The sequence below is a fragment of the Cariama cristata genome, unplaced genomic scaffold (assembly GCF_000690535.1).
Source record: "Cariama cristata isolate BGI_N322 unplaced genomic scaffold, ASM69053v1 scaffold8733, whole genome shotgun sequence".
Taxonomy (NCBI): domain Eukaryota; kingdom Metazoa; phylum Chordata; class Aves; order Cariamiformes; family Cariamidae; genus Cariama; species Cariama cristata.
In genome coordinates, this window is record NW_009608927.1 from 17,172 (window position 1) to 42,779 (window position 25,608).

The 25,608-nt window shown below is 43.3% G+C and overlaps 1 protein-coding gene across 1 annotated transcript; it reads left to right on the top strand.

Moving 5' to 3' along the window:
* On the top strand, positions 1-25,021 carry LOC104159440 (ceramide synthase 4-like). The gene is made up of 10 exons (XM_009697343.1): positions 1-173; positions 7,571-7,688; positions 10,291-10,409; positions 12,392-12,449; positions 14,924-14,974; positions 19,071-19,163; positions 20,038-20,166; positions 20,447-20,553; positions 20,979-21,135; positions 24,711-25,021. The coding sequence occupies exons 1-10, from the start codon at positions 1-3 to the stop codon at positions 24,900-24,902; spliced, it is 1,197 nt and encodes a 398-aa protein (XP_009695645.1). The 3' UTR covers positions 24,903-25,021.
* Positions 25,022-25,608: the final 587 nt, after the last annotated feature.

A 25,608-nucleotide genomic window follows, 5' to 3' on the forward strand; every position in this document is an offset into this window, starting at 1 on the left:
ATGGCCCGCTCTCTGAATGAGTGGCTGTGGCAGCATGAGTTCTGGCTGCCCCCAGGAATCACCTGGGAGGACATGCAAGAGTCTGAAGATGTCCACTACCCTCAGCCTCGTGATCTCCTGCTCAGTATCCCTTTTGCTTTAATCTTAGTTATCATTCGATGTGCCTTTGAAAGGTAAGTTATTTAGTACTGTTTTGGATTTTTTAGGGATAATGCTGGCAGTTTGGGTCCAAAGCTGGCTTTATTGTCTGTGCTGATGTGTGACTGAAGGGGTCCACAGAAACTCCAGGTCATACAGTCTACTGAGGTACATTTTTCAGCTCTTTCTTTCCAGCCCTGTGTACTGGCTAAAGAAGTGCATTGAATATAGAACACAAGCCCTACCCTTAAGGTCTAATTATAAGCAATGTGACTTCCTTCATTTAAAACAGATAGGCCCTAAATGAGGTTTATGCTTGTGTTTGTGTTTTAGAAGGCAGACATACTGGTTTGTGTTCTGTTGCACATTACTTGCTGTTTCTGAGTCGAGTGCAGCAGAAATCATGTTTAGACTATCCAAATACAGTTAACTCTCTATCTTGGGTAATGGGGATCTGGGATATCGCACCTGGCAGACAAGCCTGAATAAGATGCATTAGATTAGACTGAGTCATCTGACCTCAGAATCAACACTGCATGGACACACCAACGTGTGCATGTCACTGACCGCTGCTTTGCGTTCAGGTGTGTCGTTTCCTTGGGACTGCCATGTAGAGATATTTGTAGCTGCTTCTTTCTGGCCAGAGCCATTTGAGTGTTTTGCATATACCTCTTCAGCACAGAAAATTTGGGAGTTACAGTAAAGGCATAGTGAGAAGTCCTGCAGGGTTCATTGACTCTGAGTTTCATAAAGGTCCTGAGCTGGTGCTGTTGCTTTATGCAGTTTAATCAATAGTTGGTGTAGTCTTCAATACAACATGATTTGCTGGTGGATAACTGAGATTTACCATAGTGTCAGCCTTTGTCAAGACTGCAGAGCAAGTCCCCTTTCATGATTTTGAATACTCTTCAAAGTGCTCTTCACTGGATTGAAAAAATCCTTATTCCTAGTTGCTGATCGAAGAGGTAATCTTTTGAACTAGTTTAGTCAAATCTACAGTGATTTTAAGCTTAGAAAGAGGGGAAAAAAGTCAATTGAAATGTTTTCCTCATCTGTTTTTAAAAAGTGCCTGCACAAGAAAATGGAAGCAGTCTAGAAAGATGTTTCTTCTCCATATTCTCTGTGATACAAGGACAGCTTGGAAAAGTTTATAGAAGTTGAAATGATTCAGAGCTCTGCTGTGAGAATGTTTTTAATTTAAAAAAAAAATTATGGCCAGTATTTTTACATAAACACAAATGTACGAATGATTCTTTAAATAATCATTTTATGATGATCCAAAATTGGAATCCAGATCTCTTCTTTGTAAACAGTACGTTTAGTGTGCATTCCATAAACTCTGTGGATTTTATCCTGCACTTTCCTGGGGACATAGGTGTCTCATTTACCTCCACTGGTGTGGGAACCAAGGTGCTGCAGGTTTTCATTGAAACACAAGTGACTCTCATTTCTTCTTTGCTGATCTGCAAGACATGGCTGGATACAGTACTCCTTCATGTAGGCACTGTGAGTCAGTGACTTGGACATATTTGCAGTGTGAAGCTGGAGATTAGCCCGCATGTCCTGCATTGACTAAGACTGTCCAGTTCCAGGCTTCCCAGTACAAAACATGAACAGGAAGAAGGAGGAGCCAAACTCTTCTCGGTGATGCCCAGTGACAGGAGAAGAGGCAATGGGTACAAATGGAAACGCATGATACTCCATCTGAACATAGGAAAATGTTTTTTTACTGTGAAGGTGGTCCAATATTGGGACAAGTTCCCCAGAAAGGGAATGGAGTCTCCATCCGTGGAGATACTTGAAACCCAGCTGGACACAGCCCTCCACAGCCTGCTGTAGCTGACCCTGCTTGAGCAGCAGAGGTGGGCTAGATGATCTCCAGAGGTTCCTTTCAGCATTGATTCTGTGCTTCTGTGACACTGTCCCTTTATTCCCCTTCCTCCTGCCCACTGCTTGTAGTCAATCTAAATGTCTTTTCCATCTGGTTTAAGATGCCAATGGCCAGGTAAGAACATTTTTTTCTTTCCCATCCAAGTGCTGCCTCAGCTGGGAGAGTTTCCACAGGCCTGGTCCTAGTCATTAATTTTAAAGCTGTTTTCATTCACAAACTTCATTAAATAAAAGCTTCTTGTCACACCCTTAAAACCAGATAGTATCACAAGCCCATTTTACAGGTCCAAGAAACCTATAATCATACCACTGTCTTGCCTATGCCAACTACAAGCCAGTGTTCCGAGATGCAGTCATTTATTTCAGCATGGCATTTTCCTATTCTCAGTCATTACTGTTTCACGTTCAGTTCATCCTGGAGAAGAAGGCTTCCCCTAATGAATGGGACATACGAATCAAGTGCTCTGTTGCTCCATTGCCTTGTGTGTACAGTGGTGCTATCCCTGTTTATTATAATTTGCACAAAGTTTGAGAATTGCAGACTGAAAGGATGTGTGTGTTATTTCTCATTCTCCATGTAGATGGCCTTGACTTGTAGCTTTGTACATCTGGACTGTGGGTCAAAATGAGTGTATGTAACTAGTGTACAAGTTTGGTTTTGGTAGCTTTAGGTTGGCCTCTGGCAATTTATTCTTGCAACTATGCGTTGAGTGCAAAGCATTTTATTCTCTAGATACACTCTGTGTTCCTGGTGGTGCTTGCTCTGGGATTTCAGAAATGCTGTAATGTGTTCATGTCATTTATCTGTGTCAGAACTCCAGGAAAATAATAGGAGAAGCCAGAGGATTTTTCTGCAATCCCTCATTCAGCAGCTGCATCAGCCACCGTAATTGGTTTGGAGATTAAACCTGGGAAAGACCTCACTTCCACGAGCATGAATTTTCCTCTCCTTGGCACCTGCTGGCTCAACTGGGAAAAACTGAGACAGTGACATCCTTTTAACAACCAGTTACTCTGTGGATTAGCTGGTGGCTGTGGGAAGAGAACATGTGGTAGCTGGGTGGGGCCTGGGAGAGCTGAGGAGGTTGTGGGTGCAGCCCTGGGGGAGAAGAAACATCTCACACTTTGGTGAAGCAATTCTTCGGTGAGCCAGTTTGCTTTGGGGAAGGTGGGAAAACAGGGTATTCAGTGCTGGAGAGCGGAAAGCTTGTTATTGCTGCAGTGCTCCTAGTCTTTGCCACAATACTGAAGCGAGTGCTGGGAGAGGTAGGTAATGGTGTACTGACAAAAGAGAGGACCTAGAAGTTGGGAACCTCTCCCCTTCCTTTGATGTTTCCAGATTGTGCTTGTGAGTAGGACATAGATCCTGCACCCATAACTTGGAGCCTGATTTTAAGCACCTCTATACCTTAGCAGAACTCTTGCCCGGACATATGCCTGCAAGCAGGGATGTTGGCTTCTCTTGTGGTTCTATAATGTTTGAGACCCTTTTCTGTAAAAATCAAATTCTTGGAAGTGCTATGATTATGAAGGAATCACAGCTTCTATTGCAAAGTGTTTCTTGCCTGTATGGTTAGGAAAATGTGGAAACTGAAGTGCTTTGAGGCATAGTAAAGCAGAAAGTTGAAAAACAGGATTTACATGCAATTTAATTATCTGATTTTGGACTTGACCAGTTAGTTTTGGATGTTGGGGAACTGAAAGCTGGCGTCAGTGAATTTGAATCCAAATAGTTCCCAAATTGGACTAGAGAAGTATTTGAGTCAGAAAGATTAGGTCTCTTCTTAGGAGGATTGCAGCAGTATGTGAGCCACGTGTTGTACATTAAAAGAAAGGGATACTGTTGATCTGCAGGTAACAGATACTTGAACTCAGAATCAGAAGAAAGATCAAAGAGGGCACCCTTTTCAAGTATTTTATTTTGAAATTTCTCTTTTTGAAATTCATTTTGCACAGAGACTTTTTTTGTTGATCAATAATCAGGAAGGACCTGAAAACAGCTTCCTATTAGGTCCTATAGGCAGTTTTTTTGTGCAAAGATGTGGGATGTGGTAGTATTTAATTGAAAATAGTGAACTGACTTGGCTCAGTTTGGACAGTAGCACTGTTGTGACTTGAGATCTTGTGGGATGTGGTAGTATTTAATTGAAAATAGTGAACTGACTTGACTCAGTTTGGACAGTAACACTGTCGTGACTTGAGATCTTGTATCAAACGGAACAGTCAGTTGAACTTCAATGTGAAGCATTCTCCTGTAAGCAAGAGGAGGTAGAGACTATTCCAGGTGCACAGGGATAGCCCTCTGCCGAAGGAAAGCATGAGGCTAAGAGAGATTATGCAATTCGAAGAATAGAAGTTCTGGTTGCTGCTCTCACTGGTTCTACATTTCTTAGTACTAGAAGATATTTGTAGTGTGGCACCCTTATAAAATCAAAAACATTTGTGGGAGAAGAAAAAAAACACACCCCCCCCAAAGTTAAATTATTTCTTGTATCTCACGCTAACTCCGAAAGCCTCTGCAGAAGGCATGTAGCCTGCCTTTGCAAGATGAGGGAGGATCAATTTATGCCTCTTCATGATTAATCCATTTAGTTTCAGCTTCAGCTGGTTTTGCGCAAGACAGTTTGTTCTTTGGTGAGTACTGAATAAAATGCCTTAGCGTGAAACCTTCCCGTGTAAACTGTGAAGTGAGAGAAGCTCACTGATGAAGAAGTAGGCTTGGTATGAGAATCATCTCATTGACCGTGTATTGCCTTCCCTAGCTGTGGAGAGTGGTACAGTTTAGTCCTCAGACTTTCTCCTTCTATTCTCCAGAGAGCTGACAACTGCTGTGATGACACCATCCCTGCAACTGAGGTGATGAATCTGTGATGTTGAAATCAGTACAAGCATCATCCTATTAGGGTTGTGCTTGGAGCAAGATTTAACTGAAAACTGAGTCAGAGCATACATCCAACAAGTACAAACATCCCTTAGGAAGAATTTCAGGCTTTGATTTCCCAATGATGTTCATGAAAGTAGGATTGGTCCCATAATTCATGATTAAACTCAAAACCTCAACAACAAAATAGTTGTAACTTTAGTTAATTACACCCTGTCTTCATCAACTGCAACTGGCTCATTTCTGTTACAGTGGGATTTTATGCCATGACCATAACAAACCAGCAGGAAAGAGAGAGAAGACAGGGATTAAACAAAACTAAGAAATCAATCTGGATAATTTAAATAGGTTTTCAATAAAAAACTTGTTGGCAACCTTCCCTGACACCTGACAGAAACATTCTCTTTCCTTTTAACATGTCTGGAAAATCTCAGACTTTTTAGTTCCCAATGTGGTCTGATAAGAAGCTGCAATAAGGTTATTCTTCAACAATAGAACTTAATTGCATCCTCCTCTTCAGAGGAGCTTGTATCAAATGACTTACCTTTAAAAAAGAAAGGTCAGGCCCACTTCAAGATGCTGCTTAATATAAGAACCAAGACCTAGTGCAGGGCTTAAGGTAAATGTTTTCTCAATTTTGGTATGGTTATGGATATCATTGAAATACTGTGTCATTGTTCTTAGCACAGGACCTGCTGATCCAATGTCACTGTTAACCCCTTTTATATTAAACAAACTGTAAGATAAAATGGAAACATTTCTTAAGAGCAATCAGAGCTAAAAAACAAAATTCCCAATGATGGCTATATTCCTCTGCCATCCAGAAGCCTGCTGGTTGCAGCAATGCCAGGGTGCTGCTGAATTTCACTGAAGCTAATCAACGCTTACATATAGCTTTTGCAGTAACTGTGTGTCTTGTTGGAAAGTACCTAGCAAGTACACTTACCCTGGCCATTCTCTCATGGTGGAAACATATCTTTTTCATTGGTCTTAGTTCATCTTTTAATGTTCATTTAGCCAGTGATGCCAAAGGAATTTCCCAGAGATGATGAAAAAGAACAACTGATATACAGGCTGGTGGGCTGGCTGTGCGAAAGAAAGGTGGAAATCAGCTGTTACACAAGTGAGCAAAATCTGTAATTATTCTGTGTTTTATGCCTTAATGCAATAAAAGTTACAACATTCCTTAGGCAGGTGGTCTGTTCATAAAATTGCTTTTGATACCTGTTAATTAAATTAAGAAATGTGTTTTTGAAAAGAAAACTTCCTAAAGACCCTTCTGGAAGGATGCTTGATCTAGAATAGTCCCTAAGCACATGCATATATGGAGTATAGGCTGTATGGCTAGAAGAGACCACAGGGAACCACACCATATAATCACAGTCATAAATATATCCCATACTATTTTATGTAAAACAGCTTTAACCACCTACATAGTAAAGTAGTTTCCACAGCTTTTTTGCTGCAAAGTAAAAAAAGGGGAAAAAAAAAAAGAAATCTTGTTCTGTGTCTGAATCACTAGGGATAACTGATCAGAGGACCTGCCTGAGCAGCATGAAGACTGACCCAGCAGAGTGGGCTTTGGTCTCAGCACTTGCTTCCTCTGCATGGTATTTGTTAGCTCATCACCACCCTCAACACTGATTTATAGTCGATAACCTAATAACTGCATGCCAGTGGCAGTGTGTAAAAGGTAGCAATTAATAAGGAACGACTAATTCTCCAGAAATTCAAGGAGAATGCAGTTAATTTGGGAGGGTTTTGTAAACGTTGATTTGCCAAGTTTCCTGTTTGTGCAGTGTCTGTGCAAGACCTCCCTTCACACCATTGATGAGGCTGTTGCCTATTGCCGAGGGAGGGAAGAGTGTTTGCAGTGGAGGAGTGGAATTCTTGAGCATAGCAATTCTATGCCCAGTTTTGTTACCTCTTGGTAACTTTTTTCTATTAATGCAGATTTTTTTATTTGCATTGTTTCACTGTGAAAGACTGAGGATGCACAGCTAGCATAAGCATCCATTCCTTGTGACTAGGTTTCTAGTTCCTGTGTCCTTATTTTACAACCAATGTTTGACTTGCATTAGGAAAAATGGAGGTAAGTTACTCCAGTAAAGACCAGGTAGCCTCCTGTTAAAACTCTGCATTAATACCACACATCTAATAGAGCCTCCCTCTTGATCCTGAGCCAAGTCCTTAGTTCAAGTGGATGCCATGTATGTTCAGTGTTCTAGATTGAGCAGTGAACAACGTTTAGGCCTTATCATCAATGTGGTACTCTGCATAAGCTGCAAGCAAGCCAAAGATGAATGATAGGTACCATGGCTGTCTCTGCAAGCCTGGGCTTTGTGCCATAATCCTGGACGCCCAAGCACAGTGGATTCAGAAGTTGGCAAAACAGGATATAGCATTTCCCAACCTCGTGTAATTTTGGATATTACAGCACATTGCTCAGGACAGTAGAATACATGTCCCACTGTCTCTGCTGTAAGTTTGGGTTTTTTTCTTCTCAGTTTCTTTATCTATCCTGTCTGCTTGATGTGATACTTGTGCTTAGATTCAAAATGTGGACGGCAGCTGTTATGTACTACGTTATGTTTTAACAGTACTGCAATGTCAGAAATCACCATTCTGTTTTTGGCTAAACCATTATTTTTTCTTTTGCAGAGCCGTAGCCCTGCCCCTCAGTACCAAACTGGGTGTGAGAGACAAGCAGAGACCAAAAGCTCAGCCCAACCCCATGCTGGAGACTTTCTACAGTACGTGCTGCAAGAACCCTGAAGAGGTGAGTCCTTTCTTCCTTTGCTTTCCTCTAGATTTAACCCTTGTGTTTTTAGCCAAATAAAATCACATTTGGAATCCTGAAGTTTGGTAATGCCACTCATACTTGGAAGCTCTAGCAAAGCGGGAGTCACTGTAGCACTGGCGACCTGACACCGGCCAGCCACAGGAGTCATTCTGGAAATGCTGTCAGTTCTGCTTCTGATCGTGTGGGAGTAGCAGATTTCTATAGGTAGCGTTCAAAAAATTTAAATCCCACACTTCTATGGGTAGGAAGCTGTTGTCCCAAAGGAAATAATGACAACTCCTGTTCCTTCTTGTGTTTGCCTTGTACGTGGCACAAACTGAAACACAGAAGGCTCTGTCTGAACATCAGGAAACGCTTTCTTACTGTGAAGATGACCAGGCAGTGGAACAGGTTGCCCAGAGAGGCTGGGGAATCTCCATCCTTGGAGGTACTCAAAGGCTATCTGGACATGGTCCTGGGCAACCCACTCTAGGTGGCTCTATTTGAGCAGGGGAGTTGGACCAGATGACATTCAGAGGTCCCTTCCAATGCCAGCCATTCTGTGATTCTGTGGTGGCTTCTTTTCATATATTAGCAAATCCCTGTCACATCAGCTGCCTTGAACTGACTCCCATGTTGCTAGTCCTTACAGCTCAGCAGGTGTGGGTTGCTTGATGCTCCTAGTTCTGGGGTGGGGCATTCTGTTGCTGTACAATCCATGAGTTTGAGATTGGCCTTTCAGGAAGCCAACTAAAGTCTTGGTCATCATCACAGAGATGTTAAGGAGCATCAGAAAACTTCAGACACAAATGGTGGGTACTTTTCCCATGAAAGATAAAAGGAGTGATTTTGAAGAACTTGCCAGGAAAATCCAGAGTTATAATTGCTGCTTCTGAGGGAAAAGGCCTTGGTGAGATTGCGAATTGTGAGGCAGTATTAGAACTTAACCTTGTCAGTGAAGTCACTGGATGTGACCCTTGTGATAGAGAAAGGAATCAGATTTTTCTTTCAGCTCCTTTTTGCAGGCTTTCTTGGCCTTGAAGAAATAGCTATTAACCCTTACCAAGGAGCAGAGGGCTGGGGTTCCAGTCCCAAGGGGTAGCACGAACACGTTGCTGCCTTGACAAGGCTGTTGCAGCATGGTTCGTACTGCAATGGGGCATCTGGAGCCCCAGGATGTTCAGTACCAGGTTAAAAGTAAAAGAATGGAGGCTGAATAAAAATTGAGGCATTCATCTGGGTTGCGCAGCCAGCCTTTCTTCCCAGCAGTGGGAAGAAGTGTTTTCAGGAATGCTTGCCAGTACAGTGGTCCTTGACCTTCCTCTTGCCTGTCTGTGAAATCTGCACATTTCTCAGTAAAACTACTGTTGCGGAGATCTAACTCAAGGCCTGACTTTACAAGCAGGCTTTCCCCACGGCTCTCCCTGCACCCACATTGCACTGAAGCCAGCACTTTTATCCTGGATAATCTGTGATACTGGGGCATGTCCTTACTATGAGACTCCTGACAGCAGCATGATGTGGAGCAAGAACGGTGCAACAGGCTGCTGCCTTTCTCTCTCTGTTCACCAGTTACACCTCAGCCAGTCTTCTAGCTTCCTCTCTTTCCCGTGCACTCTCAAACACCTGCTTATGAGTCAGCTTTTACTTGTCCAATACAAGACAAGATTTTGCTGATCTCAGCAACTTTCTCCTTGGCAGGAATTCCACATTATAGAGCAGTTGGAGAATATAAATCAGTGTCTCCATTTGTCTCCACCACAAGAACAGAAGTCACTAAGAAAGAGTAGAAATAAGCACGTCTGAAAATTCTTAACAAAGATACTTTTGTATAACATACTTGGACTATGTAAGTCACTCTCACATGATGCCATTAAGGTAAATGCAGGCCACGAAAAAGTATTTGTTTACTTAAAAATAAGGCTATCCATGGTGACACTTCCAGAAGGAATATAAAACATGACGAACTTTTTTCATATCACATGCCAAACTCTTAAGAGCCTAAGGACAAAGGGAAAGGTAATTGCAGTATTTCTGTGGGTAATCTATTGAAAAATTATCCCTAACAGGTTTACCACAACAGATAGATATCCAGCAGGAAAACCATGGTGCCTCTGCTCATTGCATCGATCAGGCTATTGGCTGATACTGCATCAGAATGCTGAAAGGCATGGCAAGATTTGGTGCAGAACTTTAAAAATTATTTAAGCTGCAGTAAATCTTTCTTGGACTGACAGATTTAAGGGACTTGGTCAGTGAAGACAGGGTGAGGAAGTGATTTGGCAACAAAATCCTGCGAGGAGACAAGACCACAGTTTGACAGTTGAAACTGGAGAAGTTCACATAAAAGATGTAAAGTTTCAACATTTAGCATGAATAACCAGTTGCTGATGGGGGGAATGGAAAGATTTTTCTGTTATCTGAGGTGTTTACACTAAGAGTGGAAAGCTTTCTGAAAGATGCTTTAGCTTGAACAGATTTGGGCTTGCCAGGAACCTCCAGCTGGGCGCTGTAGTGGGTAAGATGAGATGCCTATATTGCCCCTTCTGACCCCTTCTGAACCTGGATCTGAACCCCTGCTTCCTCACCTGTTTTGCAGGGTGAGCTGATCAGTTTAGCCAAACAATGCGACCTGCCGGTGAGGAAGGTGGAGAGGTGGTTCCGGCACCGGAGGAACACAGACCGACCCAGCCTGTCGAAGAAGTTTTGCGAGGCCTGGTGAGCAGGGGCCCAAGCCACGAGCGGCAGGGGCCTTTCACCAGAGCTAATCCGTGGGCAGCTCACTGCCTCCCAATCTGCCCTCCACCCCTACACAGAGAGCATCCTGGGTCTTCCCTGCCCTACCTGGTTCTTCTGCAACTCTCTGCTGCTTCTCTGATACTGAAACATTCCTTACTTTTCCCCTTTGTTTTCACTCCCAAGTCTCCTTTTACTCCTGTCTCACATTTATTCCTTATAGGGCCTGCGTTTCTGACTCTGTAAGACTGGCATTCTGTTTTGAAACACAGTTGTACCTGACAAACTCACTACTGTTTTGCATCTTACTGCTGCTTGCTGCTTTGCTGCTGTTTCAGTGCTTCCAAAATAGCCTTTCTGTTGCCTTTCCCATGACTTCCCTTTGCCTCACTGCAAGCTGATTGTTTCTGCTGCATCTTTTCTGCAACTTCTGCACACTGTTGCTTTCAAAAGTCACAGACCACAGGCTAGATTGTATTCTGCTGTCAGTTGACTTCAGTGTCCTGAAAGTCAAAAACCAGCACCCTTTTATAGTGGCGCAAAAAGGGGCCTATGTGAAAGCTTGTGTTTTCCAAAGAGCAAAACTCTTCTTGGAAACAGCTGTGTGGAAATCCTCCTTATTATGTGGAGGCATAAAATAAGTCTCACGTCAGCCAGTTCTGTGAATGTTAGTCCTGGCTAAGCTTTCCACAGAAAAGGAGGATTCTCCTGAGCATGGTTGAAATGCCTTACTTATGAGTGGCTGCTCTGCTATTCATGTAAGGAAGTAGGTTCTCCCAGGAAAGCCACAGAGTTGAAAGAATTCTTTAAATACTTGCATGCTATTCATCTGTCTAAAAGTATGTGTCCGTAGTGTAGGCGTCAGCTTTAAGCTAATCACCTCGTGCTCCATTTAGCACTCAACCTCTAATTCAAAACCCCTGCCTGAAAACTGTAACTGAAAAAGAAAAAAGAAAAAAAAAAAAAAGCAAACCTGGATGTGTATTATTTGTTTATAATATTCCAGATAGTTGCAGTTAGAAATATTTACAAAGTCTGTGGACAAGGAGTTGTAAAGCAACCATGCTTAATCTGCTTTCATCAAGATGAAATCTAAGTTCTCCCTGCACTCAACTGACTTGCAGTAAATAGTAAACTCTAACTACTTTTCTGACTCAGCTTACCAGGGATGGTGCCCTTCCACCTGTCCTCTATCACGATTTACAGTCTGTAGAAAAAAACATCTTTCTGATTTGACGTAGTAGCTTTGTAGAGTTTCTGTCTGTCCTGGAGCTCCTGAGTGTTTCATTGGCAGGTGGAATGTCTCTCTCAAAATGTAGTTACTTCTATTTGTTATAGAGATTTTTTGAAATTAAAGGACTGGTTTAGACAGTTTTACTCCTTTGAAGATTTCCTGTGTTTAGTTTAACAACTTGCTTATTCTGTTGGGGTGAAATTCCCCTCGTTCCTTACTATATGTGTGTATATTCAGTGTGACCTGCCTCTGTCCACTGAACTTGACAAACTGTTCATATGTACTTCTGTGTGGGTTTGATGTGGGTAAATCATTACCAACTCCTGACTGAGACCAAACATGACAGTAATTAATTACTTTACATGGTAATGAACTTAGCATGCCTAATATCTAAAAGTCTAGGAGAGAGATTGGCATTGTTTCACTTTTACCCATGCACATGCTAGTGCTGAGAAGGTTTGGGATGATTATCTGGGTGATTTTAGTTAGTGGGATTCTTGTATTTTCTGCCATCTCTAAAGCTGGAGGATTGCTCTTTGTGAAGTCTGTTGAATGTGCTAGTGACATGCAAAGAGCCACCCCTGTTATGATCTGGGCAAACTTTGAACGTATTAATGTATGTCTTTGCCTTAATAGTGTCATTCTTTGAATGAATGTGATTGATACACAGAATTGCAGCTTGGGGGTTAATGAATGGGATTCTAATATACTTTGTTTTATCTGTTTGTAGCTGGAGGTTTACATTTTACATCATTTCTTTCTTCACTGGACTTGCTGTCCTGTACGATGTGAGTACACAAGCAGTGCCACCTCCTGTTCTCCCTAGCCAGTGCCTGCAAGAATGGCAGATTTTGTTGTCAAACATGTAATTTCAGACCTTCTTCGAGAGATTTTCCTGCCAGGTCGGTGTGTATCCTCTGCACAGCACGCTTATGAGACCACAGACATACTGGGCTGTGCTTATTTTAAAAACTCCAGCTCGAAACCAAGAGGTTTCCTCTTCTGACAAAGCAGAAGACAACTGGAATTGTGTAAAAATACAGTTCTATGAGGTAGGAGATGGAATGCTTCCTGAGTTGGAAGCTGCAGGACCTGTTTGTGTGTTGTATCCAATACCTGTTCAAGGTTAAAACCTCAGGCTTTCTTTGAAGCATGGACTGCAATTTAATAATTTTATTTATTAATTTTCTTTTCCTTACCCAAGGTGTGATTGATTCAGGCTCATGCCTCTGCCTTTTCTCTGTTTTAATAAATAATGAGTTCTCTTGGTACAAATTGAACTGCCTCAACAGGCAGGAGAGGTAATAGAAGCCATACGTATGCTCTGATCGTTGAGCTGTGATCACTAAGCTGAGACTAGGGGCACCGGTCATTCTCTGGCTGTGTTTTAAAGGTTGCCCTGGCTCTCTTGCTGAGTCCAGTTCCCTATGTGAGCTTTGCAAAAGTCTTCTACACTGGCACCTGAGGGCTTAAGTAATGGAAAACCTACAGATCTAAGACAGCAGGCACAAGCTATATTTGTAACTTCTCATTATTGTAACAAGTGAAGAACTTTTGAACTTACACTGACTTTCAAGTCAGAATTTAAGGTGCTCTAGAGGTATGAGGGTTACAGGATGAGCTAGCAGAGGAGTGAAGGTATTTAAATCCCAACTGCAGTGTTTCGTGGATCTGTACATCAAAATAGAAGGCTATGCTTTGAGGCCAGCTATGAAAGTTTGGTATGGATGACCTTCTTAGCATAGTGCAAGAGCCCTGTGGCAACAGAAGGAGCAAAATCCTGTTCTTCTGCATGTTACCTGACCATTCTAGGAATAAAAGATCATTTTCACTTTTTGCAAAAGTCTTTCCTTTATTCAGTACACATCTTCCAATTTTCACAAAAAAGGGAGGCATCTGTCCTATGAACAGCACCTCTAGATCCCGTAGCATGTTACTCTGTTATCTAAAATTGTACCAAAACGACATTAAAAAGAAGGACAAAGAATTAATGTGACAGGGCGTATTTGCATGTCACATTTCCTGACTTTCGCATGTTTACTTTGTAATCTGAGTAGTATTTTAACATGCATTTGTTTTTGTGAAACGCCCGCCCTTCTTTAGAAAAAAGCAAATGTTTAAATTCTAAATTAGTAGCTTTAGACTGATAGCAAAAGCCTCTGCCCCATGAGTCAGTGAAATAGCAGGTAGCAATAGAAAGTTATCTCATGGTAGGCCACCAGAAAACAGCTTTATTTGCTGAGAATAGAGGAATGATGAAATTCAGGGAGCTGGGGTTCGTTTCTAGTTTAGGTAACACGATGTGCCATAGTTGTTTCAGAGTTTTTGCTTTGTCCTCTCTGATTCTATATCACACATCTCTCCTGGTTCTGTACCTGTATTTGCTGTAAATCCTACTCCTAACCCCACTCCCAATCAGCAGGAGACCGTGTCTACTAATTACCACTGCTCGTAAAAAAACACTGCTTCCTGCTTCCCTTCCATATTGCTTATGCACCAGCAGGTGCTCAGTGAGAGAAGAAATGTCTTCTTGCTCCTAGCTGTGATATCTGGAGCCTTGTAGAACTGTTATAGAAAATTACCCTTACAGACGTGGCGTAGAATATGTTCCATCACTGTATGCTCTAAGACATGCTTGCTCTGATCAAATCTGGGCACAGCAATGGGTCAGAGCATGCTCCATGCAGGAAGAACTTTTGGGGACTTTAGTTGCCATGTTTCTGTGAAAGTTTCTAAGCTGCCAAGTTCTAAACTACCAATTTTATATGAAGCGTGAACAAAGTAGGATCTTTTCAGAGGTTCATTACTTAACAGACTGCCGCATGATCCTCACTGTTAGAGGAAAAAACGTGTTCCTGACACTCAAGTTTTCAGCTTGCTTACCATGTTTAAGTGGTGTTGTCCAAACCAGAGATTCTTAATGAAATAGTTTAAAGAATATTGTAATATATTCAAAGCATAACCACCAACCCCCCCAACCTTGTAGAAGGCTGCAACAGTTGGTAGAAATCTTCCCTGAGCTATTCTATTTGGAACTGGGCTAAACAGCATGTGAAATTTCAGTGCAGTAGCCACAAATTGGCAATGTCACAAGCAGCTGCAAGTTCTTGTAGTGGAAATCTCTTGGCAACTGAATTCCAAACAGCGCGACCAGCTCTGTGCCTGTAATAAAACACAAAAAAGTCTGTATAAAAGAGTTAGACAGTTGATAATAGAAGAATTCCTCTGGCATTCTCACATTCATGTTGCATTTTCTTTCCAGAAGCCTTGGCTTTGGGACCATAGAGAGTGCTGGACAGGATATCCACAACAGGTAAGTCATGCAAGAGGGAAAATTACTGTTACAAATCATGTATTGACTTTCCATGTCTTTTGAAAATCAGGTTATATTAGTGACAAAAGAGAGGGCACTGGATTAAATTCAGACTCACGAGCCCTAAGAATTCAAAGCCAGATCCTCGTGAAGGGAGAATGTCTTTGTACCTGGTGTAGTCGAAACACAACAGAGGATGAGTCAGGAAAGCAGGAGGAGACTGTAGAAATAAATGGGAAAGTGAGAGTTCTGACCAGGTGAGCCAGGAAACTGAAAAATGGGAGTGCTCCAAGCTTGTTTAGTTTGTAGAAGAGACTGAAGCCAGAGAAGGACATGTTACCTGAGGAGAAGAAGTGAAGACTTCAGTGGAGTGTATGTAGAGCAGAGGACATGCTCTGAACGCTGTGTACTTTCATCTATATGGAAGAATCACAGTTCTTCCCAAGGAGTTTGTTTCCCAGTGGAACTGACCAGTAGCGGTACAGCATCATTCCCATTAAATTCAGAGGATGCTCTCCTACAGTTTTACAATGTATATTCTGAGTTTTTTCTTAACAGCCCTGTGAGAAGCTGTCCACTGGATTTGAAAGTGTACATCTCTTATCAGCCCAGACCAGAATAACCTCAATGAAAATTGCCAGCTAGGCATAAAATCTGCTCCTTGATCATCAACACAAGGAGCAAAGATAGCAACCAAAAGCCAGGTACTTTTTTGTCCAGCTGCCTCCCTTGCTGTTCCTACTCCTATTACTTGAGAAGTTCAAAGAGTTAGGAAGGGGCTTCACCCACTGAGCACAGGAGCTATTACCTGCTCTGCCTTTCCCCTTATGTTTTATGTGCTCTGAATTCTCTGGAGAAGGTGACTATTGCCTGTTCTGTAGCAGGAGCCTTCCTGTATCACACTGCTGTGGATTCTAGAGCAGACATAGCAAAGAGAGCTAAATTTCATTAAAGTGAAAAATCTGATTCCAACATTGGAAGAGGTTCCTCTATCCTATGAGAGCAGCTGGTAACTGTTTCTAGCAGAATCGTAATCTCTCCTGTGTTAGCATTCAGGGAGCTACCATGGATTTCACAGTACTAGAATTTCCTGGGTAGGAAATAAAATCTTTCCTTATTTGAAGAAGAGACTGAAGGAAACTTGATCCCAATACCAAGACAAAGTGAAGACTGCCTATGTTCTAGGGATTTTTGGTCTGGCAGTCAAAGTTGGAGCAAGACCCTGTGACTGTACATCGAGGTTGCAGACCCATAAAGAGAAATGTAATGCACAGTTTTAACAGTGTGAGCCACAGGAAAAATAACAGAAGAAATGAGTGAGGAATGAGGTAGTATCTTTCAAGCTGGGTCTCCAAACAATCTGCTGTCGCTCAAAGGCAGAAATTTTAGGGGCAAATCTGTAGTTCAGTGTAAAAGTCAAGTCATACAAACAGGTGGTGCTTGAAATGGAATGTAAGACTAAAAGGATCACTCAGGTCTTTGCATCCTGTTCTGTACATTTGGACTACACATCTTTTCAAGAACAATCCAAGCCATCATAACAGCACACTGGGCTGGGTTGACCCTGGCTGGCTGGCTGCCACATGCCCCCCAAGCCACCCTGTCTTTCCCCTCCTCAGCTGGACAGGGAGGAGAAAATACGATTAAAGGCTTGTGGGTTGAGATGAGAACAGGGAGATCACTCACCAGTTACCATCAGGGCAAAACAGACTTGTCTTGGGGAAAAGAATTTTAGTGCCAATCAAATCAGAGTAGGATAGTGAGAAATAAGAACAAATCTTAAAACACCTTCCCCCCCCACACCTCCCTTCTACCTGGACTTGACTTTGCTCCTGATTTCTCTACCTCCTTTCTCCTGAGCAGCACAGCAGGATAGGGAATGGGGGTTGGGTTCAGTTCATCCCCCTCTTCCCCTGCCACTCCTTCCTCCTCACAGTCTTCCCCTGCTCCAGTGTGGAGTCCGACCCATGGGAGACAGTTATCCATGAACCTCTCCATCATAGAATCATAGAATCATTATGGTTGGAAGAGACCTCAAAGATGGGTCCTTTCCACGCAGTGCAGTCCTTCAGGAACAAACTGCTCCAGCATGCATCCCCCACAGCATCATGGATCCTGCCAGAGGGGAATCTCACCTCCTCCCCCTCCTTGTTCATTGAGCTTGGTGTCTGCAGAGTTGTTTCTGTCACATATTCTCACTCCTCTCTGCCAGCTGCTGTTGCACAGCAGTTTTTACCCCTTCTTAAATTTGTTACCACAGAGGCACTAACACTGGCACTAATGGGCTCAACTTTCACCAGCGGCAGGTCCCTCTTGGAGCTGTCTTGAACTGGCTCTGTTGGACATGGGGCCAGTTCTCCCAAATAATCTTATCTTTGAGGGAAAAAAAATCATTCTGATCCAGAGGTGGATCAGATGAGCCTGGACAGGCTGGATAGATGGGCCGAGACCAACGGCATGAGGTTCAACAAGAATAAGTGCCCAGTCCTACACTTTGACCACAACAACCCCGTGCAGCGTTACAGGCTGGGGGAAGAGTGGTTAGAAAGTGGTCAAGACGAAAAAGACCTGGAGGTGCTGGTCGACAGCTGGCTGAACATGAGCCAGCAGTGTGCCCAGGTGGCCAAGAAGGCCAATGGCATCCTGGCTTGTATCAGCAATGGTGTGACCAGCAGGACCAGGGCAGTGTACTGGGCACTGGTGAGGCCATACCTCCAGTGCTGTGTCCAGTTCTGGGCCCCTCACCACCAGAAAGACCTTGAGGTGCTGGAGCGAGTGCAGAGGAGGGCAACGAAGGTGGTGAAGGGTCTGGAGCACAAGTCTGATGGGGAGCGGCTGAGGGAGCTGGGGGGGTTTGGTCTGGAGAAGAGGAGGCTGAGGGGAGACCTGATCGCTCTCTACAACGACCTGAAAGGAGGGGGTAGCCAGGTGGGGGGCGGTCTCTTCTCCCAGGCAATTAGTGACAGGACAAGAGGGCATCGTCTGAAACTGCGCCAGGGGAAGTTGAGGCTAGAAATGAGGAGGCATTTCTTCACAGAAAGGGTCATTAGGCATTGGAGTGTACTGCCCAGGGAGGTGATGGAATCACCATTACTGGAGGTGTTAGAGAAGACTGGAGGTGGCACTCAGTACCATGGTCTAGCTGACAGGGTGATGTTAGGGCAAAGGTTGGACTCAGTGATCCCAGAGGTCTCTTCCAACCAAATCATTTGTGTGATTCTGTGAGCTACTGTTTGGATAACCTCCAGAGTGTGAACAGCACATACCAGCCTGGGAGATGTTAGTATCTCCCCTGGTAGCACCAGTGCATTCAGCTGTGCTTCCTCTTGTGGTCAATCACTGGTGCTACAAAGGAAAACAAACTAAAATCTATGAAGGCCACAAATCAACACTTTGGGTGGAGAAAGCCTAAATAAATTGGGTTTTGGGAGCACCATACTCCATGAGTCTTTGGAAAAAGCCCTTTTAGTCATAGTAATTTTTTTTTTATCAAATAGATTCAGGTTTAAGGAGGCCATGTAGTGGCACAACAGCAAAAAATCACTTGTTAAATAGCACATATCTTGCAGAGTGAGTCTAAGCTTTTCATTTTCTAGCTGTAAAACCCTGGAAAAATTATCCAGAAGAATGCAAATTTCTGTTCACACTGGGATTGCACTTCATTAGTTTAATTAAACTGAAAATTCAAGGTGTCTGAAGCATCTCCTTGAATCCTAAAAAGGGAATGATTTATTTGGCTACTCCTTATCTATTTCACCATAGTGAAATGGTTTACATAGTTTTTAAAGCTCTATACTGACTGCTCTGGAATCTGCACAGTGCTGAAGAAATCCTAAAAATATTCAGGATGTTCCCAGTGGTTCCCTAAATGTTCCACAGCAAAATGGAATTTCCCCTAGTACTTGCTTTTGCTCAGCACAGATGACATTTAGTAAATAACTACGTTGTTTGGTTGAAGTATTTCCCCCTGAAGCTGCAAGAACCAGTTTTGTTGGTTTGGTTGTCTGATACTCTTTTGCCTAGGAAGGAGTCTTCACTTCCAGCCCTTGCTCTACTTTATCTGATGAGTATTTCACTGTCTCTCCCTCTCTCACAGCCTCTCCAACCCTCCCTGTTCTGGTACTACCTGCTGGAGCTCTCCTTCTACTGGTCACTGGTCTTCACCCTGCCCTTTGATGTGAAGAGGAAGGTGAGTGGCAGCCTCAGGGAAGAATCAAGCACGAACAGGACCCAAGCTGAACACTCAGGAGAGTGATCTCCATGAGCACATGTGTAGTGCTAGTCTGAGGTTCTGGGGGACTCTGTCCTTGCTCAATCCCAGGAACTTCCTTTCCCAGTCACTGGCTTCCCTCTCCTCTGGGAAGTGGAGAACACAAACCCTGACATAGAAAGGTGCAAACTACTGCAGAGGTCTCAATCCAAACTTAAAATCCAAACTTAAAAATTGCTCTTCTGGAACTCTTCTAGGCTGCAGTGATCGTAGAGACAGGAAAAGAGGTGATTCTCTGCCAGTTAAGCTGCATGTGTTCCTAGGTGCCGGTGCCCTGGCAGACAGGGTGCGGCATGATTACGTAGGCATACATGTGCATTGAGGCTGTGAATATACCCCTATAAGTAAAGGGTGGTTGTGAGCCTCTGTCAGTGAGCCTGGAGGTATAAGATGATTCTGCAAACAGGTAGCCGTGCACAGGGGCACAGAGCAGAGATGGATATGGGCACTGCTTTGTGACAGGAAGGACGTTCTTTTTCTGTTGAATTTGTACTGAATCATTGGCTCTTCTGTCTTCTGATTTGCACCATCACGGGACCATTACTGATGGTGGAAGAGAGTGTTCTTTGTTGTGAGATCCTCAGTTGACACCATAAACTCTTCATTCCTGGGTCTCTTGGTTGCCTACATTTCTAGAATGTGTTTGGTAAAAGTTATATGGGTAGGACCTTATAGTGGGAGATTTCTTAGTCATTGGGTGAAGAGATTTCATTACTACCTGCAGGAGGCATGTTTTAATCAGGGTGGAAGGTGCATTATGTATTTTATTCTCTGCTATCCCCTTTCTCATCAGGATTTCAAGGAGCAGATAGTTCATCATGCTGCAACCATCTTCCTGATCAGTTTCTCGTACTGTGCCAATTACATCCGGATTGGGACACTGGTGATGGTGATTCATGATGCTTCTGATTGTTTCCTAGAGGTGAGCTCCACGACTTACATGCCAGGCAAAGCCTAGTTAGCAATGGTGCTCTTCAGCCAAAGGGTGTCTTTTGATCTAGCACAGTATGGGCCAAGGATTATGGTATTTCAGAGATAACTCAGTACCCATCTCCTGACCCAGCCTAGGGTGCCCTGCAGAGCGCCAAGAAGAGGCATGATTACCTGCATGCAGATTGTATCGTATCTGGCTTATTTGCCTGCTGGAGCATGTGCAGATGCACTGTCTTGGCCTGCTGTTTTATTGTTCTTTCTCCTTCCAGCCAACTAAGATATTCAATTACATGAAGTGGAAAAGAACTTGTGACAGCCTCTTTATGATCTTCTCAGCTGTTTTCCTCATCAGCCGCCTGGTCATTTTCCCCTACACGTGAGTCTGCTAGAGTCAAGGGAAATGGAAAAGCTGCCTTCTGAGAGACAGAATAATTCAACTGCGTGCTCAGTCTTTTGCTGCAGCCTTTGCTTTTCAGTCCTTGAGCATATGTCCCCACCCTTCGCCTAGGCTACAGTGCCACATGGCTGTTACACCTGCCTTGGGGTAAACTTAGGGTGATCTGCCTTGGAGTTCATAGAGTAGTCTTAGACTCCTGAAGTATACTGCAGAGGAGTCATCCTTGACCTATGGCTCTACCCTCCTTATTTCTGGTGGGGAACTGAGAGTTGGCTCACATGTATTATATATAAGAAGGAGGTCACTGACCTGAAACTTCCTCTGTGACTAGAGCTTCCTGGGGCTTAATTACGGCTCTAATAACAACACACTTTCCCTCCATTGCAATTCTCTCTCTCTTGCAGAGTGCTCTATAACACCTACTACTACTCCATGGAGATTTTCCAACCCTTCTTTGGATACTACTTCGTGAATGCTCTCCTGATAATTCTGCAGCTGCTCCATGTCTTCTGGTCCTGCCTAATTATTCACATGGTCTACAAGTTCATCTTCCAGGGCACGGTATGGATCAGTTTGTAGTCCCCTGTACATGACATGGAGAGGGAGGGTCCACCTAGACTGCTTGGGAGCACAGGGTTTCATCTGGGATGGATTCCTTCTTGCCCTAGTGAAATTATACATGTACATTCCTAACAGTGAGGTGAAAGGAACACTCAATATTATTAGGGAAAGTTGACCAAAAAAAGTAAAATTTTATGAGTCACTACAATATTGGGTCCACTTCTGATGCTTGTATTCAAGAAAATGCGGATTGGACTCCAGGGGAGATTTCCATGAACAGAGCCAGTGACATCTGAGTAAGGATCCCAACACTTGGTCCAGGATGATTTGAATCTGTAACAAAACTAAGAAATCAAGGCGGGGAAAGTTGTGATTGGTGAGGCCAGTGGAAAAGGATTTTTAATTACAATGTTACTGAAATCACAGAATCACAGAATGGCTGAGGTTGGAAGGTACCTCTGGAAGTCTTGTCCATATTCCCTGGCTCAAGCAAGGTCAACCTAGAGTAGATTGCCCAGGACCATGTCCAGACAACTTTTGAATATCTCCAAGGACAGAGATTCCTCTCTGGGCAACCTGTGCCAGTGCTCAGTCACCCTCTCAACAAAAAAGTGTTTCCTGATGTTCAGAGGGAGCCTCCTGTGTTTGTGCACGTTGCCCCTTGTCCTGTCACTGGGCACCACTGAGAAGAGCCTGGCTCCATCTTCTTTACACCTTTCCTTCAGGTATTAATATGCATTGACACCATCCCCTTGAGCCTTCCCTTCTCCAGGCTGAACAGTCCCAGCTCTCTCAGCCTTTCCTCATGTGTGAGATGTTCCAGTCCCTTCGTCATCTTTGCAGGCCTTCACTGGACTCTCTCCAGTGTGTCCATGTCTCTCTTGTACTGAGAAGCCCAGAACTGGACACAGCACTCCAGGTGTGGCCTTTCCAGTGCTGAATAGAGGGGAAGGATCACCCTCCTCGACCTGCTGGCATCATTCCTCCTGATGCAGTCCAGGAAGGGCAGGGGCACATTGCTGGTTCATGTTCAACTTGCTGTCTGCCAGGACGTCCAAGTTTTTCTTAGAAAAGCTGGTCAGCCCCCAGCATGGTGCTGGGGGTTGTTCCTCCTTGAGTGCAGAACTTCACACTTACCCTTGTTGAACTTCACTAGGTTCCCTCTCCAGCCTGTCAGGGTCCCTGTGGATGGCATCACAATCCTCTGGCATATCAGCCACTCCTCCCAGTTTTGTGTCTTCAGCAAGCTTGTTTAGGATGCGCTCTGCCCCATCATCCAGATCATTAATACATGTTTTGTATGAATTGTCTTACAGTGCTGTAGATGTCTACAGAGTAGACGTTTCATCTAAACTAGCTGTCTGGACTCTTTTCATAGCAGTAGAGGTAAACAGACATGCCCAAAGCATAATCCATTCCAGATTGCAGCCGGGTAGTGCTGTTCATCTCTGTCAGTCAGAGAGCAACCCTAGATTAGTGTCCGAGATGCAGCTGTATAAACTTCAGTGAAATGCATCCCAATCTTTCTGACCATAGCCTGGAGTATTTGCTGTGAGACCAAACTGCTGCTCAGCATGAAATTCTTCCCAAAATCAAAGACGTGACCTAATGGCATTAGATTAGCCACATGCTAAGGACACAGTCCAGGAGTAACAAGTCAGTGCCTTGTGGGAGTTGACCTCATAACCCAGGATGAGTTGTTCTATTAGTATCCAGCTGGGGAATTCTGTCTTATGGGAACTGCGAACAGGCATTAAAGGCTCATCTTCATCCATATTGTTCTCATTCTCTTTGTCTGCCTTCCCTTAAGGTAGCGCAGAGCAAATTACTTGCAAACTTCACAGGGCAGAAAATGAAGACGCAACTGAAGATGCCCTTTTATTGTTTTCCTAATTCTGTGGACTGAATTACCATTGTAGTTATTACAGTGTAAAATGATGAGGTAATAAATAGCCTTATTAGAAAGAAATGACCCACCAGGGACAAAAATACTGAAGCATATCCAGAATTTTTTCTTATTTTGTCTAAAAATTATCTGCCACATTTGATGCAAAAATATATTTGAGAGCTTTCCATATTGAGTGGTGAATAGCAGAGAGATACTATCCTAAACAGATCTGTTTCAATGATGATACTTAGTAGCCCAAAGCAGTATCAGCAAGAATACAACACATTTTCCCCTTTTTGAGAGCATGAAATTCTTGCTCCAGTTAGAAATTCACATTCTTCTCATGGGCCTTTCTGATCTCCACAGTTTTCCTCTCTGGCTACAGGATTATCTGTACCACCTTCTCACATGATGTCCCCTAATGCCCAGTAATTGGAACTCAGCCTGAATCCCGAAGTACGAATTTCATTCCCTTACACAGGCAACCCGAGATACATCATTGTAATTCGTGCAACTATATAGTTCCTTTGTGAATCTTGCTAGGTTTAAGGCCTCAACCACATTCTATGGCCATGAATGGATAAACTTAGGAATATTGATTACTATTTGTCCTTATGCTGCAGATCAAGACTTCTGCATAGTTCCTGAACTGCCAGTTCCAGAATGACATGAGGTCCAGGTTGCTCACAGAAGATAGCATGTCCTACCCATATTGTCCTTGGAGGCAGTTTGAATTCAGTGCAAGTTTAGATTCTTACAAATCCTGTCTGCATTTGGGTGTAGTGATCTCTAGAAAGAGCATCAGACCAAATAGACTTCTTAATATGATTCAAGAGATATCCCCAGAAGAACAGACAGAGTAAATACGGATGTCCATGCAGCAACTGACATGCAAAGCTCAGGTCACAGAGGGGATTTGATGCTTTCCCTCAGAGCACTCTTTCAAACAAGGAGTGTGACACTGTGAATTTATCCCCAATTTTGGCATCTTGTATTGCAGAGTAGAAACAGCCTGGGAAGCCAGCAAGTGCTAGGCTGCTTTTTGTAAAGTGTCGTTTTATCACATTCTTTCTTCTTTGTCTTCCTTTTAAGGCAATGAATTAAACATTTACAAAAGTGGATTACAGATCTCTCAGTCAATAGCAAGAGGAAAAAACCTGAACATTAAACTGAATGTAATCAGTGGCTTTGTGTTGAGCTATTGCTTTGTTTGAAAGCATGTGCTTTCAAACTGTCCAAAGCAGTGTGCTTAGTGTACAGCCACCCAGGCCAAGTGTGGTAGGAAGCTGTCTCCTTGTCCCTTTTGGAAAATGTAAAAGAACTTGATTAACTGCCTCCCCCATCCTTCTTCCACATGCTTATGCCCAAAGCAGCAATGTGGATCTCCTCAGTCTTACATGGTTGTCATCAGTCCTGGGCATCTGTGGTTTGGAGCCACTTCTGAACCTGTACAGTAATTCCTAATGTTCATCAAGATCACAGCTAGGATTCCAGTGAGACTGAAATCAAAGAGACAGAGAGAATCTGTTTCCAAAAGTCATGTGAAAGCTGAAAGGACATGGTAGAACGGTTTGCCAAAGGCAGGTGGCTGAAGTAGCAGATGAATGTTTAGCCTGTGGCTCAGCTAGCCGTGCTTCTTGTGCAGACTTCTATAGTTGTATTGCTTCTCATTTACATGTTTCTGTAGATGGAAAAGGACATGAGAAGTGACACAGAAGAAAGCGACAAGGATGAAGAAAGAGAAAAGATTAGGGAAAAGGAGAAAAATGGGGTCACATATTTCACCAGCGTCACAAGCAACAGTTATATCCAGAGGAATGGGTCTGAGCCACTGAACAACAGAACCCAACTCACCAATGGCCATGTCAAGGAAAGATAGCTACTGTTCACATCCTTCTGATCTGGTCTTTGATGAATCCAGTCCACCGTCTTTAGAAACAGTTTTGCTCATTGTGTAGTTAAAATGGAGTGGAATTGCAGTATCATAGCTGAATTCCTGCCTCCCGTAAGTGGAAGTGTTCATAGTCAGTGATATTTGAAAGAAGGTTTTGATCTTTCTTCAATAAAAGCTTACTATAGGTTGTAGCCTTGAAGCAGATAGAAAGGGATCAAAGTGGTTTGAATTGTATTAGACTGTACCATAGTTGTTGTTAAATATGTTAATCTTGAAAAATACTTTAAAAAAAAAAAAGGTTGATAAACTCTGGCAATGTCAAGTCTTAACCACCTAATGTTTGATAGGGATCTGTGTAGCCTTGATCAGCCTCTGGAGACCCTGGCCCATTACCACTAATGATTATGCCTAACAAGTAAGTGTGAGACTCTAAATCTTTATAGAGGAACATCTCTTTTGAGAAGGCAGGTGCCCCATACACACTCAGAAGAAAACATTTTCTTCTCCAAGGGAATGCTGCTGTGTGACATATGACCAGTTTTGTAATGGTATGGATCTCAGTCCCTTCTGTTGTCAGCATTATTGCCACAAAGATGGGAACTCCAAAGCCCAGATTGGAGAGATTACCCAGCCAAATCATAGTTGGAAGAGCTGGAAAATCCAGGCAGCTGTGTCTCAGTTGTCAGGTAAT